General features: G+C 56.5%; 7 protein-coding genes across 7 annotated transcripts; 4 read left to right on the forward strand and 3 right to left on the reverse strand.

The window, feature by feature from the left end:
• Positions 1–1,756: 1,756 nt before the first annotated feature.
• On the reverse strand, positions 1,757–6,023 carry CH63R_04198 (phosphoribosylformylglycinamidine synthase; the record flags this gene model as incomplete). Its single annotated transcript, XM_018299173.1, has 2 exons — positions 1,757–4,104; positions 4,184–6,023. 2 exons carry the CDS (start codon positions 6,021–6,023, stop codon positions 1,757–1,759), a joined length of 4,188 nt encoding a protein of 1,395 aa, XP_018160419.1.
• A 1,446-nt stretch (positions 6,024–7,469) lies between these two features.
• CH63R_04199 (Pq loop repeat protein) lies at positions 7,470–8,475 on the forward strand (the record flags this gene model as incomplete). The annotated part of the gene is made up of 3 exons (XM_018299174.1): positions 7,470–7,633; positions 7,698–7,919; positions 7,980–8,475. The coding sequence occupies 3 exons, from the start codon at positions 7,470–7,472 to the stop codon at positions 8,473–8,475; spliced, it is 882 nt and encodes a 293-aa protein (XP_018160420.1).
• A 2,391-nt stretch (positions 8,476–10,866) lies between these two features.
• Positions 10,867–12,289, forward strand: CH63R_04200 (uncharacterized protein; the record flags this gene model as incomplete). Its single annotated transcript, XM_018299175.1, has 3 exons — positions 10,867–10,960; positions 11,104–11,256; positions 11,451–12,289. The coding sequence occupies 3 exons, from the start codon at positions 10,867–10,869 to the stop codon at positions 12,287–12,289; spliced, it is 1,086 nt and encodes a 361-aa protein (XP_018160421.1).
• Positions 12,290–13,020: 731 nt separating this feature from the next.
• CH63R_04201 (Methylenetetrahydrofolate reductase) lies at positions 13,021–15,051 on the reverse strand (the record flags this gene model as incomplete). The annotated part of the gene is made up of 1 exon (XM_018299176.1): positions 13,021–15,051. One exon carries the CDS (start codon positions 15,049–15,051, stop codon positions 13,021–13,023), a length of 2,031 nt encoding a protein of 676 aa, XP_018160422.1.
• A 1,076-nt stretch (positions 15,052–16,127) lies between these two features.
• CH63R_04202 (Leucyl-tRNA synthetase) lies at positions 16,128–19,067 on the forward strand (the record flags this gene model as incomplete). Its single annotated transcript, XM_018299177.1, has 2 exons — positions 16,128–16,655; positions 16,710–19,067. 2 exons carry the CDS (start codon positions 16,128–16,130, stop codon positions 19,065–19,067), a joined length of 2,886 nt encoding a protein of 961 aa, XP_018160423.1.
• Positions 19,068–19,759: 692 nt separating this feature from the next.
• Positions 19,760–20,851, reverse strand: CH63R_04203 (CobW/HypB/UreG; the record flags this gene model as incomplete). Its single annotated transcript, XM_018299178.1, has 1 exon — positions 19,760–20,851. One exon carries the CDS (start codon positions 20,849–20,851, stop codon positions 19,760–19,762), a length of 1,092 nt encoding a protein of 363 aa, XP_018160424.1.
• A 950-nt stretch (positions 20,852–21,801) lies between these two features.
• On the forward strand, positions 21,802–22,271 carry CH63R_04204 (uncharacterized protein; the record flags this gene model as incomplete). The annotated part of the gene is made up of 2 exons (XM_018299179.1): positions 21,802–21,952; positions 22,180–22,271. 2 exons carry the CDS (start codon positions 21,802–21,804, stop codon positions 22,269–22,271), a joined length of 243 nt encoding a protein of 80 aa, XP_018160425.1.
• Positions 22,272–22,467: the final 196 nt, after the last annotated feature.

Here is a 22,467-nt window from a genome sequence, read left to right on the forward strand (position 1 = left end):
AGCCCTTCTAAGGGGTGTGGTGGGCGCTGCTGTGGTTGTGAAGGGGGGGGTGGGAGGGATGAGGTTTTGTGTGCTTCGTCGCCGCAGAAGTGCGTTGCGCGTACCCTGTACATACCGTAGTGTATACGCCTGCACGTCGTCACTCTTGTTGGGCGTCCATCGGCCAGCTATTTGTGTCACGGCTCTTCTCTCGGTCGTCGACTGGCTTCAAGTCCCGCATTGCCCGTTGACAAGCGCCACGGCTGCGGCATACGACTTGCGCGCCTCAAGATGGCCTCTAGGCGAGCCTTGGTCCAGATGGCGGATGATGGGCAGGCGTACCCATACAGCCGGGACCAACCGTTGCAGTGAACATGACCATCACATCGGAGGCGCGGGTTTTAGGGAGAGCTTGCGAGAGGTAGGGGGTTCAAGAACGCCACAGAGTATATCCTTAACAGCTCGATTCGGGACGCAATGCCGCCGGTTGTAAAGGGGACTTTTGCTCGCAGTCTCTCGCGGTCTCTCGTGTGTGCTGTTCGAGGCCAGAGGCGCAGGGCAGTTGGAGGGAGGGGAGGCAGATGACGAGTGCTCCATCATTGCCGTCGGCATCTGGGAAGACACACCGTCGGCGTTCATGATGATGTTGAATCGAACTCGAGACGTAGCAGACCTGCAGGTCTCCCCACTAGGTCATCCAAAGAGAGAAACCATTTTACCTAAAGAAGAGGATACGTGCTTCTCCGAGGCAACCTCCGCGCCATCCAACGGTAAGTGCGTAGAAGAAACAGTATGGGCGATGGGCCCGGGAACGCGCGAGAGAGAGAGAGAGAGAGAGAGAGAGAGGCATTGGCTGAAGGAGCGTTAGTAGGAGGCGACACCGGTCCTTGACGAAAGGATTGAAGGAACAAGTACGTCGAGCGTTCACTGCATCTCTTATTCCTGCGGCCATTCCTTCCATGCGCGTGTCCCATTTCCTGGGCCGGGCTCTGCCTAACCCCCGTCTTCCCCCAACTCTTCACGCACAAGGGGACAAGAAAGAAGGGGGGGGATAGAATCCTGCCCAGTCAGCCATCCCTAATCGAGACAACAGACATATCTCGTAGGAGATGGTGGGCTTCTTGTTGCGGTATGGTCAAGGAGAGTAGAACGAGAAGGAGGTTGGCCTGCGGAGGCGGATACGGATGCGACTGGCCCCCTCCTTTCCTTTTCCTCTCACCCATTTTCCTCACTCGCGCATGGTATGGCATGGCCTGGCTTGGCCGCAGGTTTTCGGGCCTTTGTTGCTCTCCCTTTCTCCATCTGGGTATCCAGGTAGGTATCTCCATCTTCTGCTGGCTATGGGATAAGTCGGGACTTGACTAGTCAAGTCCCTCTCAAAGCCGCCAAGTGCGAGAGGAAAAGAGGGGGAAAGAAAAGAAGAAGAAAAAAGCCTGTCAATTTTTCATCTTTTTTTTTGGATTTGTTTTTGCTCCGTGAAACTATGAACTGCATAGACGTATCTATTCCCCCTTTCCCTATACCCTCCCGTATCCCTACCCTGCCCCGACATGCGTATATAAAATGTAATAAAAAACTGGAATCAAAAGTGTTGTATGGTTTTGATCGGCTTTTTTTTGTCTATGCCTATTCTGTCTCTCATGCTTCCCACCGCCGCCGTGATACACCTTGCTCCTTTTTTCCTTGATACTGAAAAGAACCATAGCCGACCCCCCCTGATCTCAGGCAGAGGAGAATAGCATCCGGCCACTAAAGGCAAGGTCGAAGGAGGGAGAGATCAGCCCACCCAGCGCCTGGCGCTCTTGAACATCCTGACCCACGGGCCGAATTCGCCCCAGGCCTCGACCTGCTCCGGGGGGATGTAGCTGCCGACGTCCGCCATGATGGTCCGCTCGGGATGGGGCATGAGGGCGAAGACCCTGCCGTCCCTGCTCCTGACGCCAGCCACGCCGCCAGGGCTGCCGTTCGGGTTGTGCGGGTAGCTTTCCGGCCCAGCGACACGCAGGCGGTTGTCGACGTACCTCAGCGGCACGAGGCCCTCGTCGCCGAGGTTGTCGAGGGCGTTGGGGTTCGCAAACGATGCCCGGCCCTCGCCGTGCGAGACGACGATCGGGAGGGATGAGCCGTCCATGCCATGGAGGAAGACGGACGGCGTCGCCGCGCGGGACTCGTCGATCTTGACCATGGTGAAGCGCGCCTCGAACTGCCTGCTGGCGTTCTCAACGAACGTCGGCCAGTTCTCGGTGCCCGGGATCAGCTCCCGAAGGCGCGTGATCATCTGGCAGCCGTTGCACACGCCGAGCGCGAACGTGTCAGGGCGCTTGAAGAAGTTTTCAAACTCCTGGCGCGCGTGCTTGTGCTCGAGGATGGACTGCGCCCAGCCGACGCCGGCGCCGAAGACGTCACCGTACGAGAAGCCGCCGCCCGCCGCGACGCCCACAAAGTCCGCAAGCGACCGGCCTGCGAGCACATCCGACATGTGCACATCGACGGGGTCGAAGCCCGCCGCTTTGAAGGCGAAGGCCATCTCGCGGTGGCTGTTGACGCCCACCTCGCGGAGGATGGCGACGCGGGGCGCCTTGCGGAGCAGGCTGCCCAGGGACGCCGTCAGGGGCATGATGTTCTCCGAGGGGGAGAAGGTAAGGTTGAACGACAGGCCGGGGTCGGCCGAGTCGGCCACGAGGGCGTACTCGCTGTCGGCGGACGCCGGGTTGTCCCGCTCTCTCTGCATCGCGTACGACGTCCTCGACCACCACTGCTGCATCTCGACGCGGCCGAGGCTGACGATGGGCGTGTGGCCGCCGTAGCGGACGTTGAGCGTCTGGTTGGTCTTGGGCTGGACGACGCCAAACTTGCGGATGAGGCCCGGGGGAGGGCCGCAGGTGGCGAAGCAGCGCTTGAAGTTGGTCTCGTCCTCCTTGCGGACCTGGAAGACGGCGCCAAGCTCCTCGTGGAAGAGAGCCTCAAGGAGGTCGTTAGGGGCGTCCGACTTGGCGATGCCGTCGAGCATGAGGTCGACGCCGCAGCGGCCGGCGAACATCATCTCGGCGACGGCGGTCATGAGGCCACCGTCGGAGACATCGTGGTAGGCGAGCACGACGCCGCTCTTGTGTAGTTGCTGCAGTGCATCAAAGTAGTCCGTAATGAGATCCACGTTGCGCACGTCAGGTGCCTCGTTACCCATCTGTCTCAGTGACTGCGCCAAGGCGGAGCCGCCCATGGCCTTCTTGCCCTCGGCGAGGTCGACGTACAGGAGGATCGTCTCGCCGACGTCCTCGACGCGGCGGAGCTGGGGGGTCCAGGTGTTGCGCACGTCATCGACGACGGTGACGGCGGTGATAATGACGGACATGGGCGCCGTGACGCTCTTGGCCTCGCCGGACTCGCGGTCCTTCCACGACGCTTTCATCGAGGTCGAGTCCTTGCCGACGGGAATGGAGATCTTGAGCTGAGGGCACAGCTCCATGCCGATGGCGCGGACGGCCTCGTACAGACCGGCGCCCTCGCCAGGGTGGTTGACGGCAGCCATCCAGTTGGCCGACAGCTTCACACGGTCCAGCTGACCGAGGAAGTCGGCGGCGCCAAGGTTGAGCAGACTCTCGGCGACGGCCATACGGGCAGAGGCAGCAGGGGAGATGAGGGCGAGCTGGGGTTTCTCGCCCATAGCCATGACCTCGCCGGTGCGGGCGTTGGAGCCGAGGCTGAACGAGGTCGCAGTGACCGCGCAGTCGGCGACGGGGGTCTGCCAGGGACCGACCATCTGGTCGCGAACGGAGAGACCGCCGACGGTCCTGTCGCCGATGGTGATGAGGAAGGACTTTGAGCCGACGGCGGGCATGCGGAAGACCCGCTCGGTTGCGGCGGTGATGAGAGCGGCAGCGTCGGTGGCATCAGCAACGCCAGCGGCAGCCAGAGATGAGGCAGCGGAGAAGGCAGGCAGGTCCAGTTTTCGGGACTCGACGACACGCTCGAGGCGGCGGCCGGGAGGGAAGAGGGCATTGAAAGGGAGGTCAATGGGCATGGGGTTCTCGGGAGAGTCGCGGTCGCTGAGAGTCAGCTTTGCGTTACCCTCGGCATCCATGGCGACGACAGTTCCGACATCAGAGAAGGGGCACCGTTCGCGACCTGGAGGGTTTGGTTTAGCAAAGGAACAAGGGGCAACTTCTGCGCAAAAAGAAAGGGGATAAGCGGGGGGTATACTCACGGCAGATGCTGACGAAGCGGTTGACGTTCTCCTTGTTGACAAGCAGGACGTAACGCTCCTGGGCCTCATTGCACCAAATCTGCAGCGGGCTCATACTGCTGTCTGCACTGTGGACTTGACGAAGCTCGAATTTGCCACCGAAACCGGCATCCTTGACAAGTTCGGGGAGGGCGTTGGACAGACCGCCAGCGCCCACATCATGGATCATGGCAATAGGGTTCTGCTCACCCAGAGCGGCGCAGGTATCGATGACCATCTGCGCGCGGCGCTCCATCTCAGGGTTGCCACGCTGGACACTGGCGAAGTCCAGCTCGGCCGTGTCCTCGTTTGATGCACTGCTGGAGGCGGCTCCTCCGCCGAGACCGATGAGCATGGCTGGGCCACCCAGAACGATGGCGTGTGCCCCGTCGTGGACGTCTCCGAGCTCCTTGAGGGCGTGCTGCGGGCGCACGGTTCCGACACCACCAGCGATCATGATCGGCTTGTGGTAACCGCGCCATTCAGGAGAGTCCTCCTTGCCGACGTCAGTCAGGAGGGTGCGGAAACAACCGAGCAGGCAGGGTCTGCCGAACTCGTTGTTGAAGCGGGCGCTGCCGATGGGGGCCTCCAACATGATGTCGAGACTGCTGGCGAAATGGGCGGGCTTGCCCAGGTCGACCTCCCATGGGGCTTTCTCATCGGGAATCAGCAGGTCAGATACCCAAAAACCGCAGAGACCGGCTTTGGGGGCAGAACCGCGACCGACGGCACCCTCGTCGCGAATCTCACCGCCTGCACCGGTGGCGGCACCGGGGAAGGGGGAGATGGCGGTGGGGTGATTGTGCGTCTCGACCTTGATGAGGACGTGGACGACCTCCTTGGTAAGCTTCCAGCTACCAGTGGAGTAGTCAGGGGCCCAGAAGCTGGCGGTCTCTCCCTGGAGCACGGCGGCGTTGTCACTGTAGGCGGAGACGGTGAAGTTGGGGTTGGACTTGTGGGTGTTCTTGATCATGCCAAAGAGACTGTGGCCCATCTGCTGCTGGTCGATGGTCCAGTTGGCGTTGAACTGCTTGTGGCGGCAGTGCTCCGAGTTGACCTGGGCGAACATGAAGAGCTCCACGTCGTGGGGGTTGCGGCCGAGGCGCTTGAAGACCTCGACGAGGTACTCGATCTCAGAGTCGTCCATGGCCAGGCCGAACTGCTTGTTGTAGGACTTGAGGGTGGCGACGGGGTCGGCATTGCCGAAGATGTCGACGATCTCTAAGGGGAAGCGTTGGCCCTCGATGAACATGGCGGTCAGGTCGGGGCGAGACAGGCCAATCGTCTCGGTCATACGGTCGTAGACGACATCCTTGAAGGCGATGTCGTCGTCGGAGACGGGGTTCTCAAAGTTGACGGTGATGGCGCGGCCGCGCTCAATGCGGTCGATGTGGCCGGAAAGGCCGCAGACGTGCGTGATGCTGGTTCCCTTGGACGACCAGGGCGAGATGTTGCGCGGGGTGACGTAGTACGTCTTCTGGGTATCAGTGTTGGCGGGGATCTGGGCATTGGTCTGGTCGGGCAGGGCGAGCCATTTGGTCAGCTTCTGCTGGACGATGAGGTTGTTGTCGCTGTTCTTGAGGTGGACGTAGTAGACCCAGATGCCGGCGACGCTGGCAACCTTGTTAGAGTCTTGGGTCTTGTTAATGCGCGTCTTGAGCTCTTCGGCCTGCTTAGCCGTATAGGCCTCGGATCCGACGAGAGTGAGGAACTCCATGTTGCCTACTGTGGGCGTAGGACACGGGGAGCTTCCAGCGATCAAGGGGGATGTCTCTCCCGGAGTGACTGATGGCGATAAAGATAAGTTTTTGGGCGGCGCCATCTTGAATGAGTCGGCCTCCGATATGGCGGGGTGATTGACAAAATTTTGGCGGGGCAGCCGGGGCTGCAGATAAACGATAAGAGTGGTTGGAGGAGATTGGCGTCGTGGGGACTTTTTTTTCCTTCGTTTTTCATGGCGGGGCACCTTTCCCGTTTTGTGGCTGGAGCGGTGACTTTCTCTCTCTGCAGTCGGGGCTCTGGACAGACCCAGGACTCCTACGGTGCCTGCGACAAGCAAGTTTGCATCTGTCAGGCTTAAACTTCAGATGTTCCCGCTTCTACCTAAACATGCCAGCGTCCGGGCGTCAGGGGCGCATGAATTGTGGCTGGACTGAACCACCGACCGCTCTTCCGTCCTCCCGGCGACAAACGGGTCAGCCTGTGGCTGGTGTGGCCCATGAAGGGAGTTGTGTGACTGTACATAATAGAGAGGGGCAAGTGAAGAAGAAGGGGAAATGCGAGTCGCGTTCTGCGAGTATGTGTGGCCTCAGGCCAAGAAAGGCATCAAGATGTGTACGGGATCCGTGTGTGCCTTGGGCTGAGACGACCTGCTACATAGTCTACCTACATCAGGTGGAAACGCAAGTACAGTAACAGTAACTAACGGTCAGTCATGCTTGAGCCTGCCATCGCAAGATTTCCATCCGATGGGCCCGAACCGAGCACAGGTCACGATATCTCTCGCTAGCATCTTACACCCTCTGATACAGGTGAACCATCGCGTCTCGGATGCAATGGCAGTACGGGAGTGGACCAGGAAAGGTTTAGTGTGCCCGTCCAGTCGTAGCGCAACTGTCCCTCCGCTACGAGTCCCGCCACTAGAGGATCCAAAGTTTCGGGGCTCCGGGATCCTCCCACGTCCCCGTTCGGGTCCCTCGAGGTCGTGCCCGTGTCCTGCTTGTGTCGTGTATCTGAGTGACAGTCTGCTGGCAGCTTTTCCTTCTGAAGTTCTTTCACCCGCCTGTGCTCTCCACTGGCGGTAATAAAACCCCGTCACAGGCGAAACTGTCCCGCTAAAATCCACACGGGATTGAGGAGACTTGCTACATTTGGGTGGGAAAAAAGGCGACGTCAGTGCCAAAAACAAGCAAATCGACACTTACTTGGTGGGCAGTCCAACCTGTCTCAGCGGGCAGTCAAGCCATTGGCTCCCCCTAAAAATTACATCCAGTATCCAATTTCTTCAATTTCAGACTGGCCTCAACAATCACTTTTGCGACCGCCCGCCTGCAACCCAGTGTGTGTCCGCCGCGCTCCGCTTCGTCACTTCTTTTCTTTCTGGTTTCGACGCGTCCGCCAACAACTTTTGGACGAAAAGATTACACGTCCCTCTTCCGGCCCCCCTACAACCGTTGCTTTTGCTGCCTATCTGGCTTGGTCGATAAATCGCCTGTTTCAACCTCCTTTGCGCCCTGCCAACTCGAGAGACCCTCCCTCTACCGCAACCATGCGCTGGTTAACGTCCTTTGCGGGCTACTTGGCCCCGATCTTCCTCATCTTGTCGCCTGTCCTCTCCTACAGCGACCAGGCCTTGTCGATGCACAAGAAGAAGTCGAGCGCCGGCTTCTCCCTCGATATCCCGTTGATCATGCTGGTAGCCTCTCTGCTGAAGTACGTCACGATCGTCAAGCCCGTCGCTTCCGGAGCCCAGCTGACACTTTAATTTCTGCCGCAGGATCTTCTACTGGCCCGGCTCGCGATTCGATACCGCCCTGCTCATCCAGGCCCTACTGATGATTGTAATGCAAGTCATCTTGCTCAAAATTGCCCTCGACCACCGTCTGCCCCCTTCGTCCAAAGGAGGAGAGGCCGCGACGCCCTTTGCGAACGTCAACGATGGACCCGTCTTCGGGTCGCAGAGGCCATACCACTTCTGGCAGTGGAGGTCGCCCAAGCCGTGAGTCTCTCGCCTTGCGTGCGCCGTCATGCCTTTCACCGCGACTGACTTGTATCTCAGCTACTGGCAATTCTTGCTCTACCTCTTTATCGGCCTGACTGTCTGCGAACTGCTCCTTGCGCCCGTGCGACCGCTATACCAGACCTACTCCACGATCATCGGCTACGTCGGTCTCTCGGTAGAGGCGACGCTACCCCTGCCTCAGGTTTTTGCCAACGCGCGTTCCCAGTCTTGCAAGGGGTTCCGCTTCTCTGTACTGGCGAGCTGGCTGATTGGTGACGCCATGAAGATGTTCTGGTTCTTCACGTCGACGACGGAGATTACCTGGGCCTTCAAGCTGTGCGGCATCTTCCAGGCTTGTTGTGACTCGTTTCTCGGCGTCCAGTACCTCATGTATGGCGACGGTGAGAAGGGTGAGGTAAAGGAGCACCCTATGTCCCAGTACCCTCAGTACCCGAACGGCGTCTACAAGCCGCCTCTGCCCGAGCACGTCAGCGGGAGGTCCAGCCCCGCCGGTCGTAGAACCTCCAGTCCGTACGGCAAGGAGCTGCGATGAACGTCCGGTGGTGTGCTTGTTCTGCTTGCTTGTTCTGCCGCATCAATGTTTCTTCGGTTTCCTTCGACATGTAAGACCCGCATAGCCAAACGTTGTACACTAACCTCCTGCGAGATGCGGCGCAAGATATGGATGGTAGCTTAGACAGGGATTAGACAGGGAGTCTCAGGGGCCAATTGTAATTGCCGTGGGAATGCAGGGGTTGTGACGAGCGAGCGAGCGAGGTGAGCTCAACCGTCTCTGCATGAGTGCGAGAGGTCGTTACTCGATGTTAGCGACTACTTGCACGGCTGCATTCAGGGCGCGTTTTTGACATCACGAACGGCGTAAAGATGCTGTTCAATCTGACGTGGATCTGTCAGGATACCCATTTCTTTTAATCAAAACTTTTTTCAAGCCAACCGTTGCTGTTCTGGCATTTTGCACATTTGCGCATGTTCTTGCTAAGGTACCTTTTTATCAAGCAAGCACATAACATCGCATCTGTTCAGGAGTCCCAGAGGCTCCCAGCCTCCCACTTTTCGAATTGGCCACCACCCGACTGTCAACCGCAGTACCATACCTTCGTCGTCCTAAACCGCCATCTCGGGACCTCTATCAACTCAAGAGAGCGAGCGCATGCCCAATACCGATCTCTCTTCGAATCCACTCCTTTGCAAAAACGCTTCACTACAATCCTTCTCAATACTCTGTATCCTGCGACCCACACCGGTTCTTTTGTCTCCATTTCAACACCTTATTTCCTGTTCACCCGGCCAACCAGCAAAAGTCTCGAATCGAAACCGACAAGGCTCTTCCAGCGCCCGAGTTCACTGTTCACCAGCACCGGCTGTTCGAAATCTTTCGAGAAGTTTGACAACTCGTGGCCAAGCTAGCTAGCTACCTTTGCACTGAGGAGCTTCGTCGCTGGCTTCAACTCCGTCAGCATTCATCCCAGTACCTCACGTTCCCGGTGCTTGGGTGTTCCTTGTACTCCGTCGAGTCTGGTCTTGACCTTCACTCAAAGAACAGACTCGATTGGGCTTTAGAAAGGTTCAAGTCAGCTGGTGCCCGGCCATTATTACATGGTCGTTCTTCTAGTTTTCTCTAATTGGCTAGTCTCTACCCTGGACTGAAGACTTGAAAGGGGACCTCATTTCATCGTGGGTAAGCAAACATGGCAGCTTTTCCTTACTGTTTCGAATCAGCTCTTCTCTACCTCCAAGTAGTTGTGCCATGTCAATGTCATGCATCCGCTCTGGACTGCCACCGCTCCACGCAATGACGCAGCCTTTTACACATCAAACAGGTAGCCCACTGGATACCTGTGATCTCTGACCGCTGCTCTCGAGAGCCTGCCTAGCAGGAGTCTCGGACCCCAGCTGTACCTAGTATGGAGGCTTCATGGTACATATTTTATAGCCTCGTTAGTAACGGCGACAGCGCTCTTGCTTGGAGTCATCTAGAGGCTGCTCTGTAACAGCTCCTTTAGTGCCATTGTCCCATCAAGCCACCTGGTAGTTGCTGCCTGCACTTCCTGCTCAGGAACTTACTGGTAGTCAGCAAGTCCTCTTTAGATTAGAGGAAGCGTGGTCTCAGAGCCTCGAAACCATTCCTGGTTTCCTGTCCTTCTTGCATTGATATTGCCAATACTTGACCAGACTGTTACTGACAGCCTTTTCTCCCAAGCTTGACTATCCTAGATTCTACACAGATACTGGAAGCTCTCTCCATCTCATGTAAGCCACACCCGGTCTGGCTCCTCGTTCCTTCCAACCGATCCAGACCTCATTTACCAGCTTCCTGCTTTCTTACCGGGGCCTTTCCCTAACATTCAACTTCTGACCTCACTTCTTGTCCTTTTTTGACTCTTCCCTATCCACAAAACTCTTTAGACTCGACGCTTACTTCTACGCAGCACATACAAAATTTGGCTACTTACCGTACCTTCCAAGAGACGACGCCGAGGCTTTAGTCGCATACCACAAGTACGCAAATTCTCAATCTGTGGCCTCTCTCCATCCACTGCCTCAACAGCAAGTGCAAAGAATCTCACTCCTTCCAAATTTACTTGCCTGCCTTCTCTTACCACTCCACCTTACCTTTTTCTGCCGAGCTGCCACCCCTCTACCTTCTCGCCCGTCTCTACCTCACCTGTTACCTCTCAACCCACCACACAATCCTTCCACCTCACTTCACACCTGCTTCAATACTTACCCAGACCTAACACGCTTATCCAAAGGCACATCCCTAGCAAGCCACACGTCTTTTTCAAAAGTCTACTTTCATCACCCAGGTATGAGCATTCTCGCCCATCGCGACACGCACTCATGCGCCTCGAATATCATTTGGCCCTGCGATTATTCCATTAGCTAAAAACTGACATATTGCCTACAGAGACTGCATATCACAATGGCTCCCGCCAACTTCAAGACCTACGAGGCCCAGGCCCGTCTTCTCCGCGCCATCGTGGCTGCCCATCCGGAGGTCAAGTGGAACTACAAGGGTGAGAACCGCAGCCATTTTCTTGCCTGTTGCCGTCATCACATTCATCGTCCCTACCCCCTTCCCATCACAAACCCTGTTGCCCGTTTCACCAACTATCGCTTGTCTTCATCCACGGTCGACGTCGTTCCTGACGCACGGCAGACATTAAGAAGTTCTATGGATCGGACATGACCAAGGATGCTCTCAATCATCGCTTCAGAGCCATTCGCAATCATATCTGGACGCTTCAACAGGCACATGAGCAGGGCATCGACTGCAAAGACATTCCTGTGGACCTGCCCAAGGAGAAGAAGGGTAACGTTGCGCTCCTGCTTCCTAGCCGATTCGGGGTTTCCACACTATTCATTGTGTCTCCATATTCCCTGCCCTGGCTGCTCACCTTCCTTGTTCCTTCTTCCCCTGAATACACTCCGAACACATCCTATCAAGTCAACAACCAGGTCGACAAACCTGATTGGGGTCTATGTTTTGCTAATACATGACAACAGAGATTGCCAAGTTCTTTGGCGAGTCCACCACCGACGGTATTCAGTTCCAGTTCCGAGGCATCAAGAAGGATGCCGAATCTCTCAAGCAGACGGCCAACAGCGGCGGCAATCCCGCCACCGCCCTGAATCTTCCGGCCAGCGCGACCTCGAGCGCCTTCTCGACTCCTCGCAAGCCACGCACTCCCTCCACCAAGACCCGTGTCTCGGGCGGCGGCCGCTCGACCACTGCCAAGAAGACTAAGCAGGTCAGACCTGTAGCCGTCTCAGAAGAGGACGACGAGGAGGATGAAGAAATCGACTATAACGAAGTCGAGGACACTCCCTCCAAGAGCCGCGTCCGTGACCGCATCCTCGACGGCCGTGTGTCTAAAAACACGCACACCCCCAATCCCCGCCGCAGCGTTACTCCGAGCCGTGCCGCTACCATCGCCGCGGCTGCAAACATTGCCCAGGCTGCTGCCGTCGACCTGACCACTTCCGACAGTGATGCCAACACATCCGACAATGCCGCGGGCTACGATACTCCCGCTCCTATCGACGCGAAGTCCGTCGTCATGCAGCAGCAGACGCAGTTGCTCCTTGCGGACCCCACTCCTGCTTATGAGCAGCCAATCGCCCACCCTGCGGTTCAGCCTGCGATCCAGCCTGCAATCCAGCCCGCTACCCAGCCTGCTATCCAGCCCACTCATAATGGCGACTACTCCAGCCACTCCAGCTTCGACCATTCCCAGGGTACCGCCCCTTTCAACGATGACTCGCTCATCTTCAGCTTCGTCGAAACTATGGAGCACGGCAATGGCGACTTCAACCCTTACATGGGCAATGATGGCGAGATCTAAGGCGGCCGCTTCGGCAGTCTAGAGAGGACACGCGGGGACATGAAACATTTCCGGGTCTGTTTTACGCGTGGGTTCTTTATGGTTTTGCTCTACGGACCGATTTTTCTTTTTGCTATGCATCTTTGGGATACCATCACCCAGACTTGGCGTTGGGCCTCCTGCTTTTCTACCAGTCTATCGGTAAAGAATTTCGATACCTTCCTTGGGAAGCATGTACAAAGGAACAACGGAAGGGAAACGAACTGGCTCGTTTCGACTCTACTCTAAGCAGTTGATCTCTCCACCAGGCTCGCAGAGCTGAATTGGGTGAAAGAGATACTTAATATGATACCAAGGCACTAGGCCGATATGATTTGCACTTTTCCTTTCCTGAGCCACGCGGTTATTTGATGTAGTGGGTAGTGTGTGTTTTTTTTCTTTTTTTGATTATTGTTTTCTCCTGAGGGAAGGAGGTAGCTGCAGCGCTCCGGATCAAGTTGCTTCTTCTTGAGCGCTGCTGAAATAGTCGTGCCTAAAACAGTACATACTCGGACCCCAAGGCCAGCAGCAACGGTAGACAGTCTCAAGAGCCAATCTGACGGGTATCTCCAATTTTTTTTTAAGTCTCATTTACTATTGCCAGGAAACCGTATAGAATAACCGACCAACGTCCGTCTGGCTATTCAACTCCCCCCCCCCCCCCCCTTTTTTTTTTTTTGGTTTGGCTTTTACAAATTACTTCCGACAATCCCCTAGTTCTCTTTCTCGCCCGACAACAACTTCCATAGCGCATCCCTCTCGACATAGTCGTGGTGGATGATGTTGACGAGCCAGTACTCGGTGCGTATCCGTTCCAGCAAGGCCTCACTCTCGCTCCCTTTGCCGTAGACCTTGGACCATTCGCCCCAGATCTTGAAGGCCTCCTCGGCCCAGGCGCGGAAGCTGACCTCCTCGATAATGGTGGGCGTGATGATTTCCTTGCCGGGGAAGACACCCCACGTGACGGCGTTGGTGCTGGCCTCGGTGCCCTCAAGGACGAGCCCGCCGCTCGAATCCGAGGACACGAAGTCGCCGGCGGCGTTGGCGGCGTAGAAACAGATGGTGTTGTCCGTCACCTCGTTGAGGCGCGCGACGAGGCCGGCCCAGTCGGACGAGGGGATGAAGAGCTCGACAAAGGCCTTTTGGAAGACGAAGCCGTGCTGCGGGCCCCACCCAAAGGTCGGGTCGCGCGAGGGGATGCCGTTGACGGCGGGCTGAGAGGCGACAGTCCACCAGCCGCGGGTGTTGAGCTCGAGGAGCTCCTGCTGGATCATGTTGGACTCCGGAAGGAGCTCCTCCTCAGACCAGGGGATGGCGTTGAGCTGGCCTTTGATGTGGCGGATAAAGATGTTGTTGATGTCCTGAATCGTCTTGGGCGTGCCCCAGAGGCGGATGGCCTGCGTGACGGACATGTGCAGGCTGACTCCATAACCGTCGATCTCACCGTAGGCCGGCGAGCGGGCATCACCCCAGCGGCCGTTGGGGAAGTCATCCCATGTCGCCTCGCGGCCGACAGCGCCGACGCCCTCCGAGATGGCGAGTGTGTTGGCACGGGTGTTGACGGGCTCCGAAGCCATGAGTCCGGCGGTCGTCATTTCGTAGGCAGGATTCGAGGCCGAGGAGACGATGATGCGGTTGTGCGGGTCCGAGGAGCCCATGGACGAGTGTCGGCGTCCGGAGAGCGCGCGTGCTGCGGGGGTAATTGGGGACAGGCCGTTGAGCTGGACTGCGGGGATGGAGACGGGGACACCAGGGCCGTCGTCGATGACGGCTTCCTCATTGTCAAGTTGAGGGTCGGGAATGAGGCCTGTCCTCTCGAGAATGAAGGAGACAGCCTTTTCGAGATTGAGGGTGTAGAAGTGGAAGCCCTTGGGGCCGGGGGTCCTGTTCTTGACCTCCTTGACCTGCTCCACAAGCTCGCTGAGAATGTCGACGCCAACCTGCTTGACCTTCTCGTCATCACCCTTGGCCGCGTCCAGACGAGCCATGAGATTGTCGGGGATCTTGGCGTGGCTGAGCTTGGTCGTCCGCTTGATCATCTGATAGCTCTGGATGGGCATCAGGCCAGGGAGGAGGATAATATCCTTGAAGGCGCCGGAGGGGTGTTCTCTGAGAATATTCTCAAACTTGTCATAGGCCTTGATGTCGAAGAAGAGCTGGGTCATGATGAAGTCGGCGCCGGCCTGGACCTTCTCAACCAGATAAGGCAAATCGTGCTCGAAGCTCTGTCCCTGAGGATGGCTCTCATCCGCGTGTCCCTCAGGGTAGGCGGCAACACCTATGCAGAAGTAGTCGCCGTAGTTCTTGCGAATGTACTTGACCAGGTCAACAGCCCAGACGAAGTCCTCGATATCATCCACATCAGAGTCCTCCGTGTCGCGGTACTCGTCCTTCCTCGGCGGGTCGCCTCTCAGTGCCAGAATGTTCCGGATGCCCAATGCCTTTGCATCCTCCAGGGCCTTGTCGATGAGCTTGCGACTCATGTTTGTACATGTCAGGTGAAGACAAGTCGTGAGGCCAAGCTCCCTCTGGCATATCTCGGCCAGCTCCAGTGACTTTGTAGAAGTAGACCCGCCGGCTCCCCATGTAACGTTAACAAAGAGAGGCCGAAGAGCCCTTTCCATTCTGTCGAGACGGTCTCGGAGGTTGGAGAGACCCATTGCCGTCTTGGGAGGGAAGAACTCCAAGGAGAAATAGTTGGCGTCTGCCGGCAGGGCGGCGATCTTGTCCGTAATCTTCTCCATTTTGAAAATAATATTCGAAAGCTAGCTTCTCGGAAGGAGATCTCAGATGAGTTGGCGGTGTAGTGGCGTTGCCTTCTTTGACGGCAATGCCAGAGACGGAACCTCGATGGAGTCGAGTTGGTTTCTTTGTTGCTAATATCAGACTGCGATGGAGGGGTAGGGGGCGGGGTGAGTCTGAGAGTTTGATACCGACTGGCAGGCAAGTGACGTGAAGAGCTTGGGGGCTAGGAACGAAATGCCAGACAAGTAGAACATGGGGTCACAGCAGGCTCGAGGGAGGACAGCTGCTTGTCTCAAAGGACCAGGATTTGACGTGATTGGCTTGCTTGCGCTGTCGTCATTCCCTGGGAGGAGTGTGTACCCACGAAGATATTGAAAGACATCGAATTTTTGGCGGGGCGATATCTTTTTTGGAGATAGGAGCGCGTACTCTGTACTGTGCCGGCGACTTCGGATGACACGTTCTAGGCGCGGCTAGAAGCGGTAGCACAGTGCTCAAAGGGATCTCTCAACGGTTTTTAGTTGTTCCGCCGCCCTGTTTCGGATTACCCCCTAGGTTGTCTTGGAGAAAGGGCATGCATGCATCTATGTATCTAGGTACATAGGTAATTATTTGCAGAAGGATGCCAGCAGACTGTGGATGAGTTTTCGGATGGCACATATCGGCTGTAGTCCTACAACATTCAAACATGGGACTTCAGGTACAGCGGGATTCGATCAAGCCTGAGTAAATTCGATGCACGACAAAGTCCCGTTTCATGGTGTTGGTCCATCTCTGTCACACCCACAAGAGGACATGTCCCAGGGGTACGCGGAACAAATGACGTTCCCCTGCAGGGCCACCTGTCACTAGGATTCCGCAGGGTCGGGGGAGCTGCAGGGGGTTTGGACGCCATTCCAGAGTGAAAGAGAGAGCTCTTCGATTTGGTGGAGCTGCAGCTGCAAACGCAACTAAACTCGTGACTGCCTCGCTTCAGAGCCGCGAGAACATCACGCCGGCGAATGACTCCATCAACCTAACTTACGACATCCACCATCCGTCACTCCCCATCAATCATGCCAACGCTGCCATACCAATGCAATTGATCCACGCGAAACATATCGGCCGTGTTTGGCCCACACGGGCCATCGCAACCTGTGCAAAAGCTGCACGAGCTTCCCCGGCCTTGGCTACACGACAGCACAACTTGTTCACGAGCCCGTATCTCGCCCAAACCACGCAACGACGAAGCTATGCAGACATCAAGCTCAACTTCCCTGCTTTGGACAAGAAATGGCGCCAGCAGTGGGAAGCTTCCAAGGTATCCGTCTCCGAGGATGACTCCCGCAAGCCCAGCAAATATGTCCTCCCAATGTTCCCCTATCCGTCCGGCACGTTGCACCTCGGCCACCTCCGTGTGTACACAATCGCCGATGTCCTCGCTCGATACCACACGATGCAAGGATCCCGCGTTATGCTGCCAATGGGATGGGACGCATTCGGCCTTCCTGCCGAAAACGCTGCTATCGAACGTGGAATTGCCCCCGCAACGTGGACAAAGAGCAACATTGCCAAGATGAAGGAACAGCTGGAGGTCATGAACGGGAACTGGAACTGGGAGAGGGTTGGTCTTCAAGTCTCCCGCTGCTACCATTCAAGCTGACACGCTTTCTTGAAGGAACTTACCACTTGCGACCCGGACTTTTACAAGCATACCCAGAAGATTTTCTTGATGATGCTCGAACGTGGCTTAGCCTACCAGACCGAAGCCGAGGTCAACTACGACCCCGTTGATATGACGGTACTGGCGAATGAGCAGGTCGACGCGAATGGATGCTCTTGGAGATCTGGTGCCAAGGTCGAGAAGCGGCAGCTCAAGCAGTGGTTCTTCCGAATTTCTGAGTTCAGAGAAGCCTTGCTCAAGGATCTCGATACCCTTGCCGAGGATGAAGCCTGGCCCGAAAGAGTCTTGGCTATGCAGAAAAACTGGCTCGGCAAGTCGACCGGTGCCATCATCAAATTTCCCGTTATGGCCATGGGCCACGACATCCATGCAGGCATCGAGGTCTTCACCACGCGGCCAGATACGCTCTTCGGGGTTCAGTACGTCGCACTCGCCTCGACCCATCCCATTGTGTCCCAACTGGCGAAGGGTGACCCCGAGCTCCAGGCCTTTCTGGATACTCTGCCAGGACTGCCTCGAGACTCCAAGGTGGGCTACATGCTGCCGCACGTGAGGGCTATTAACCCTCTGGCCTACCACGAGGATACCCCCGACGAGACGAAGAAATCCATCCCCGTGTATGTTGCGCCCTATGTGCTAGGCGACTATGGCGAAGGCGCCGTCATGGGTGTCCCAGGCCATGACCTGAGAGACAACGCCTTCTGGAAGGAACACCACTATGACGAACCCGTAAGGTTCGTGCTTGCGGCGTCGGAAGACGAATCAACGTCAGCGATAGCGAACGACCCGTTTGTGGAGCATGGTATCATGACAGCCAATAGCGGGCCCTTCAAGGGAAAGTCCTCCGAGCAGGCGGGCCAAATTCTCATCTCCATGCTTGAGGGGGCGGAGCTAGCCAAGCCGATTGAGAAGTGGAGGTTAAGAGACTGGCTGATCAGTCGCCAGCGATACTGGGGAACGCCGATTCCGGTCATCCACTGCGGCTCTTGCGGCCCGGTTCCCGTCCCGGATGACCAGTTGCCAGTTACATTGCCCGACGTTGGCGATCACTGGACGAACGGCAAGGTCGGTAACCCCTTGGAGAGGGCTGAAGAATGGGTCAATACCAGTTGTCCCAAGTGCGGTGGCCATGCCAAGCGCGACACTGATACCATGGATACCTTTGTGGACTCAAGTTGGTACTACGCGCGCTTCGCGGACCCTCACAACGCATCAGAGCCCCTATCTGCCGAAGCTGCAAAGACTCTACCTGTAGACCTTTATATTGGTGGCATCGAGCACGCCATCCTGCACCTGCTCTACGCCAGGTTCATCTACAAGTTCCTAGCCACAACGCCCTTGTTCCCTAGCTCGGGCGAAGCCTTCGCTGTTCAAGAGCCCTTCAAAAGACTCATTACGCAAGGCATGGTGCACGGCAAAACCTACACTGACCCGAAGTCAGGAAGGTTCTTGAAGCCGAATGAGATCGATTTGAGCGATCCGTCAAACCCCAAGGTCGTAGCTACAGGAGCTACGGCAAATCTGTCGTTCGAGAAGATGTCCAAGTCCAAGTACAATGGAGTTGATCCCACCGAGTTCATCTCCAAGTACGGCGCCGATGCCACGAGAGCTCACATTCTCTTCCAGGCGCCTGTGAGCGACATCCTTAACTGGGACGAGGACAAGATCGCCGGTGTGACACGTTGGCTCCACAGGCTGCATGACCACGCAGTCAAGATTCAGAAGATGCCCTATGAGGGGGGTTCTGTCGCGGCACACCTTGAGGAGCGGTCAAGCAATTTGTCGTCTCTAAACGACAGAGAGCTGGCTGCTTGGGATGCCGACGCTACCATCTGGCGAGCCGCCCAGGACACCATCGAATCAATCACTCAATCATACGAGGGTGTTTACTCTATGAACACCATCATTTCAGACCTCATGGGTTTGACAAACACTCTTTTGGAGAATGCGGGAGCCAGCGCGCTTATTCAGAGAGAGGCCATGTCCGTCCTCCTTCGGATGATGGCCCCCGTTGCGCCCGCGATTGCCGAAGAGTGCTGGAGCCTTCTTCACCCCAACTCCGGCTCCATCTTCGAATCCGCCACTTTCCCTGCCAAGGATAACACGGCATCCTTACTGAAGCCTCGCACGCAGCCCCTGGCCATCCAGATCAACGGCAAGCTGCGCGGTGTCGTCGAGGTCCCTAACCCCCCTTCGGGTCTGGAGGGCGAGGCGTTGCGGGAGTGGATGGTGGACGAAGTTTTGAAGTCGGATGAGGGTAAGGCCAAGTTTTCTGGGGGCCAGTTCGACGTTACATCGCCGAAGAGGGTCATCCTGGCTCGTGGTGGTAAGACCATCAACTTTGTAGTCTAGAGGTGTAAAAGTATGTGAGATACCCGGCGCTTTGTACAACATAGAAAATTAAGAACGAAATATTACCCATCAGCCTGTTCGTCCCCTTGTTGGCCAGCTGCACTCCAATGATTGTCGTGTTTGCCAGAGTGGCGAGCTCCTATCTCTATTTTATTCACGTATTCTTCTCTGCCATATCTGGTATAACCCCGGATGCAAGCCCTCCACTCCTCACAGTCTTTCAGAGTGCCGCCTGCTCACAACTGTTCTCTTTCACCAAATCGACTTCTTGTCTGCAAAGTCCACCTACCACCAGCATGTGGAGCGAAAGGGAGAGATGGAAAATGGATCCCGACGGGCCGGTCTTTCAAGAGTGATGCTTGTAGAACAGACAGCAGGGCCGGAGATGACCTGCTGTGGCTCGTGTTCCAACAAAGTGCAGAGGACACTTTACAAATTAGGCGACTACCGTTTGGGTTGTGCGCATTCAGACGTCAAGGTTATGCTTACTGTAAGATCGGCAACTCTGGGGCCAACTTTTGGAAATATATAGCCTCTCATGATTCTAGAATTGATCTGTCTACAATGAAAGTTTGGATCTCTCGGCCATGCCTGTTTCGCATCGCAATGCTGCTGCCCACCTTTTCAAACCTTTAATTTGCTTCTATGCGCCTCCTGTGTCGTGACTCTGTCATCTTTCGTCTATCATGTCTTCATAGGATCTTCGAAACCACCAACTCGCCCTCGCCACCCTCGACCTCGAGGAACGAGCCGGTCTCGAGCTTCTTCTTCCACTTGTTGCTCTCGTATCTCCCCAGGATCATGGTCATGCGCAGAAGAGCTCCTTCACTTGAAGCATGCTCGGCATTGCCCTCGGCGATGGGCGTGAAAGTCCACCGACCGAACGCCCAGTTAAGAATATACCGCGACTTAGGGTGAGGTGGCGTGGGAATCTGGGCATCCTCGTCAGAGTCCCTCACCGTAGACGACGCGGTCAGAACAGCCTTTATGCGGTACACCTCGTCCTTCGGCGCGGTGCGCAGCAGGCTCTGCAGCTTGTCCGCGTTGACGGCGGCGTCCTTGGACCCTTTCAGCTCGACCGATAGAACCTCGACCTCGGTCTGGTGGTCGTGCGAGTGGCTTTCCCCCTCGTGTTCGTGGTCTTGCGTGTGGTCCTCCGTCAGGCCTTGCGCAAGGCCTCCATCCACGCCGAAGACGAGATCGGCACCGACCCAGCCCTTCTTGCTCTTGACCCATGGGATGTCAACCTCGAGGTCGCCCACCCTGTCGAGAACCTCGTCGAAACGGTCCTCAGAGCAGAGCTCCCACTTGTTGAAGACTATCAGGTCCGTGTACTTGGCCTGGATGCGCGCCGTATAGCTCGTGTCCTCGTAGCCCTTCCAGTTTTCAGTGTCGATGACGCTGATGACGCCGTCGAGAGTGTAGTTGCCCGTCTCGCGTGCGAGACGATTGACCTCAAGGGCCAGGGTCGCGGGGAATGCGGAGCCGCTCGTCTCGATGACGATGCGGTCAGGGTGGACAGTCGAGTGCAGCTCGGCGAGGGCGACGCTCAGCTGGCCGACGAGGTTGCAGCAGATGCAGCCGTTGAGAAGCTCCTGCACGCCCGAGATGGCGTTGGAGGAGGCCAGCTGCGAGTCAACGGCCAAGTCCCCGAACTCGTTTTTGAGGAGAGCAAGCTTGTACGACGGGTTCGCGGCCTTAAGCTGGGGGAGGAGGTTGAGAATCAGCGTCGTCTTGCCGGAACCGAGGAAACCGGTGATGATGGTGATAGGAATCGGCGCCATGATGGGCACGTGGGAGAGGCGGTGGGAACAAGAAAAACGCGGGAAGAGAGTATCTAACTCCAATATTGAACGACCAAAAGTTGACAGATTGGAAACGCCGTCAACGCTTTGATGTTTTTGTGCTGGGATCACATTGAATCACATAGAAATTTTTGGTTGAGGAAAATGCCGCCGCGCCGCCGCCGAGAAGCGGGCTGCTGCGCGCTGTGGTGGGATGGAGGGGTGCTTGGCGGGGTGGACACTTCAGTGTAGCCGATAAGAGGCCGATAAGCCCAGATAAAGCACACTCAAGTGGCAGGGTTAAAGTTATCTTAGCGCACAGCCAAGGGGACTACAATGCCGAGCTAGGCGGTTTGACGTCATTAGCCCCAATTGCGGGTGCCCACCTTTGCCTGCATCATTCTTCGAGAAGCAAAGCAAGCAAGCAAACAAGCACCGACGACTGCTGGCACCCACCATAGGTTCTGGGTCACCGGCGGCCGAGATCAGCCCCCGGAGAGCACCTCATCCAGCCAGAGTGTGCGTGCCCAGACCAATGCGATCATAGTTCGGCATTGGACGCGCGGTCGCTTTCTGCATCCAGGTCCTAACGGACCATTGTCCCCAGTCACCCACGCTGGATTTGACCTGTTGCTAGAAGTATCCGCTTCCCCAGCTCAGCTCCTGCCGTGATATTTTCCCCCCTCCATCTCACCTTCTAGTCCATCAATGCCTGCTACTCAGCCGCAATCAAGAAACTCAATTCATCTCTACCGAACCTGAATATAAAGGTCGAACCCCTCTCTGTCATTACCATCTCTCCGTCTTATCTATATCCGCGGGCATCCCACATCTCATCAATCTTCTCCATTTATCAGCCTCAGCCCTACGAACGTTAAAGGACACGCGATCGTCGCGACCAAGCCCTGCAACCACACCACTCGTCCCCAGCACTGCCACACACTACGAACATGTCCGCGGAGCCCAACACTAAGTTCGCGCCCGAGCCGAAGATCCAGAACAAGGGCCGAGAGTTGAGCTTCAAGCAAAAGTTGGACCAGGCCGCACACGATGCCCGGAAACCCGACGAGGAGTCTAGGCCGAACCCCATCATTGAGAAAGGTGCGTGCGTGTTGAACCCCGTCTCACGTCCACGGCATCAAGCCATCAAGCCTCTCACTGCACTGCAAAACAGCCCAACCTCCCCTGTTTCCCTCTGCGTGTCAGAGTACGTGTAGCTCATCAAGACATTCCAAAACAAGTGACACAGTACATTCCAGCCGCGACGAAAATCCTTGGCAATCCGCAAAAAGACCAGGAAGAGAGAGTCACGCGACCTGGGATTCCAGGGCCTCCGGAACGGCCATACGACGACACTCAGGTCGAGGAGTTCATCCGGCAACAACACCGTAGCAAGGGCGAGGACGGCTTGCTGGAATGAAGACGAAAACCGATCGGGAAACAACATCAGGGATCTCTGTCCCCTCATCAAGAATACTACGCGCAGCTTGCAGGCTTTGTTGTATTGGCGGATTTGTTTCGTTATTGCTTTGACACCATCACGAGTCCCTACGAAATACAGCCGAGTTGGTACTCACATCTCTCGGCGTCATCCCATCTTCCAAACAAGCCAAATA

This window comes from Colletotrichum higginsianum, chromosome 3 (assembly GCF_001672515.1).
Source record: "Colletotrichum higginsianum IMI 349063 chromosome 3, whole genome shotgun sequence".
Lineage (NCBI taxonomy): Eukaryota > Fungi > Ascomycota > Sordariomycetes > Glomerellales > Glomerellaceae > Colletotrichum > Colletotrichum higginsianum.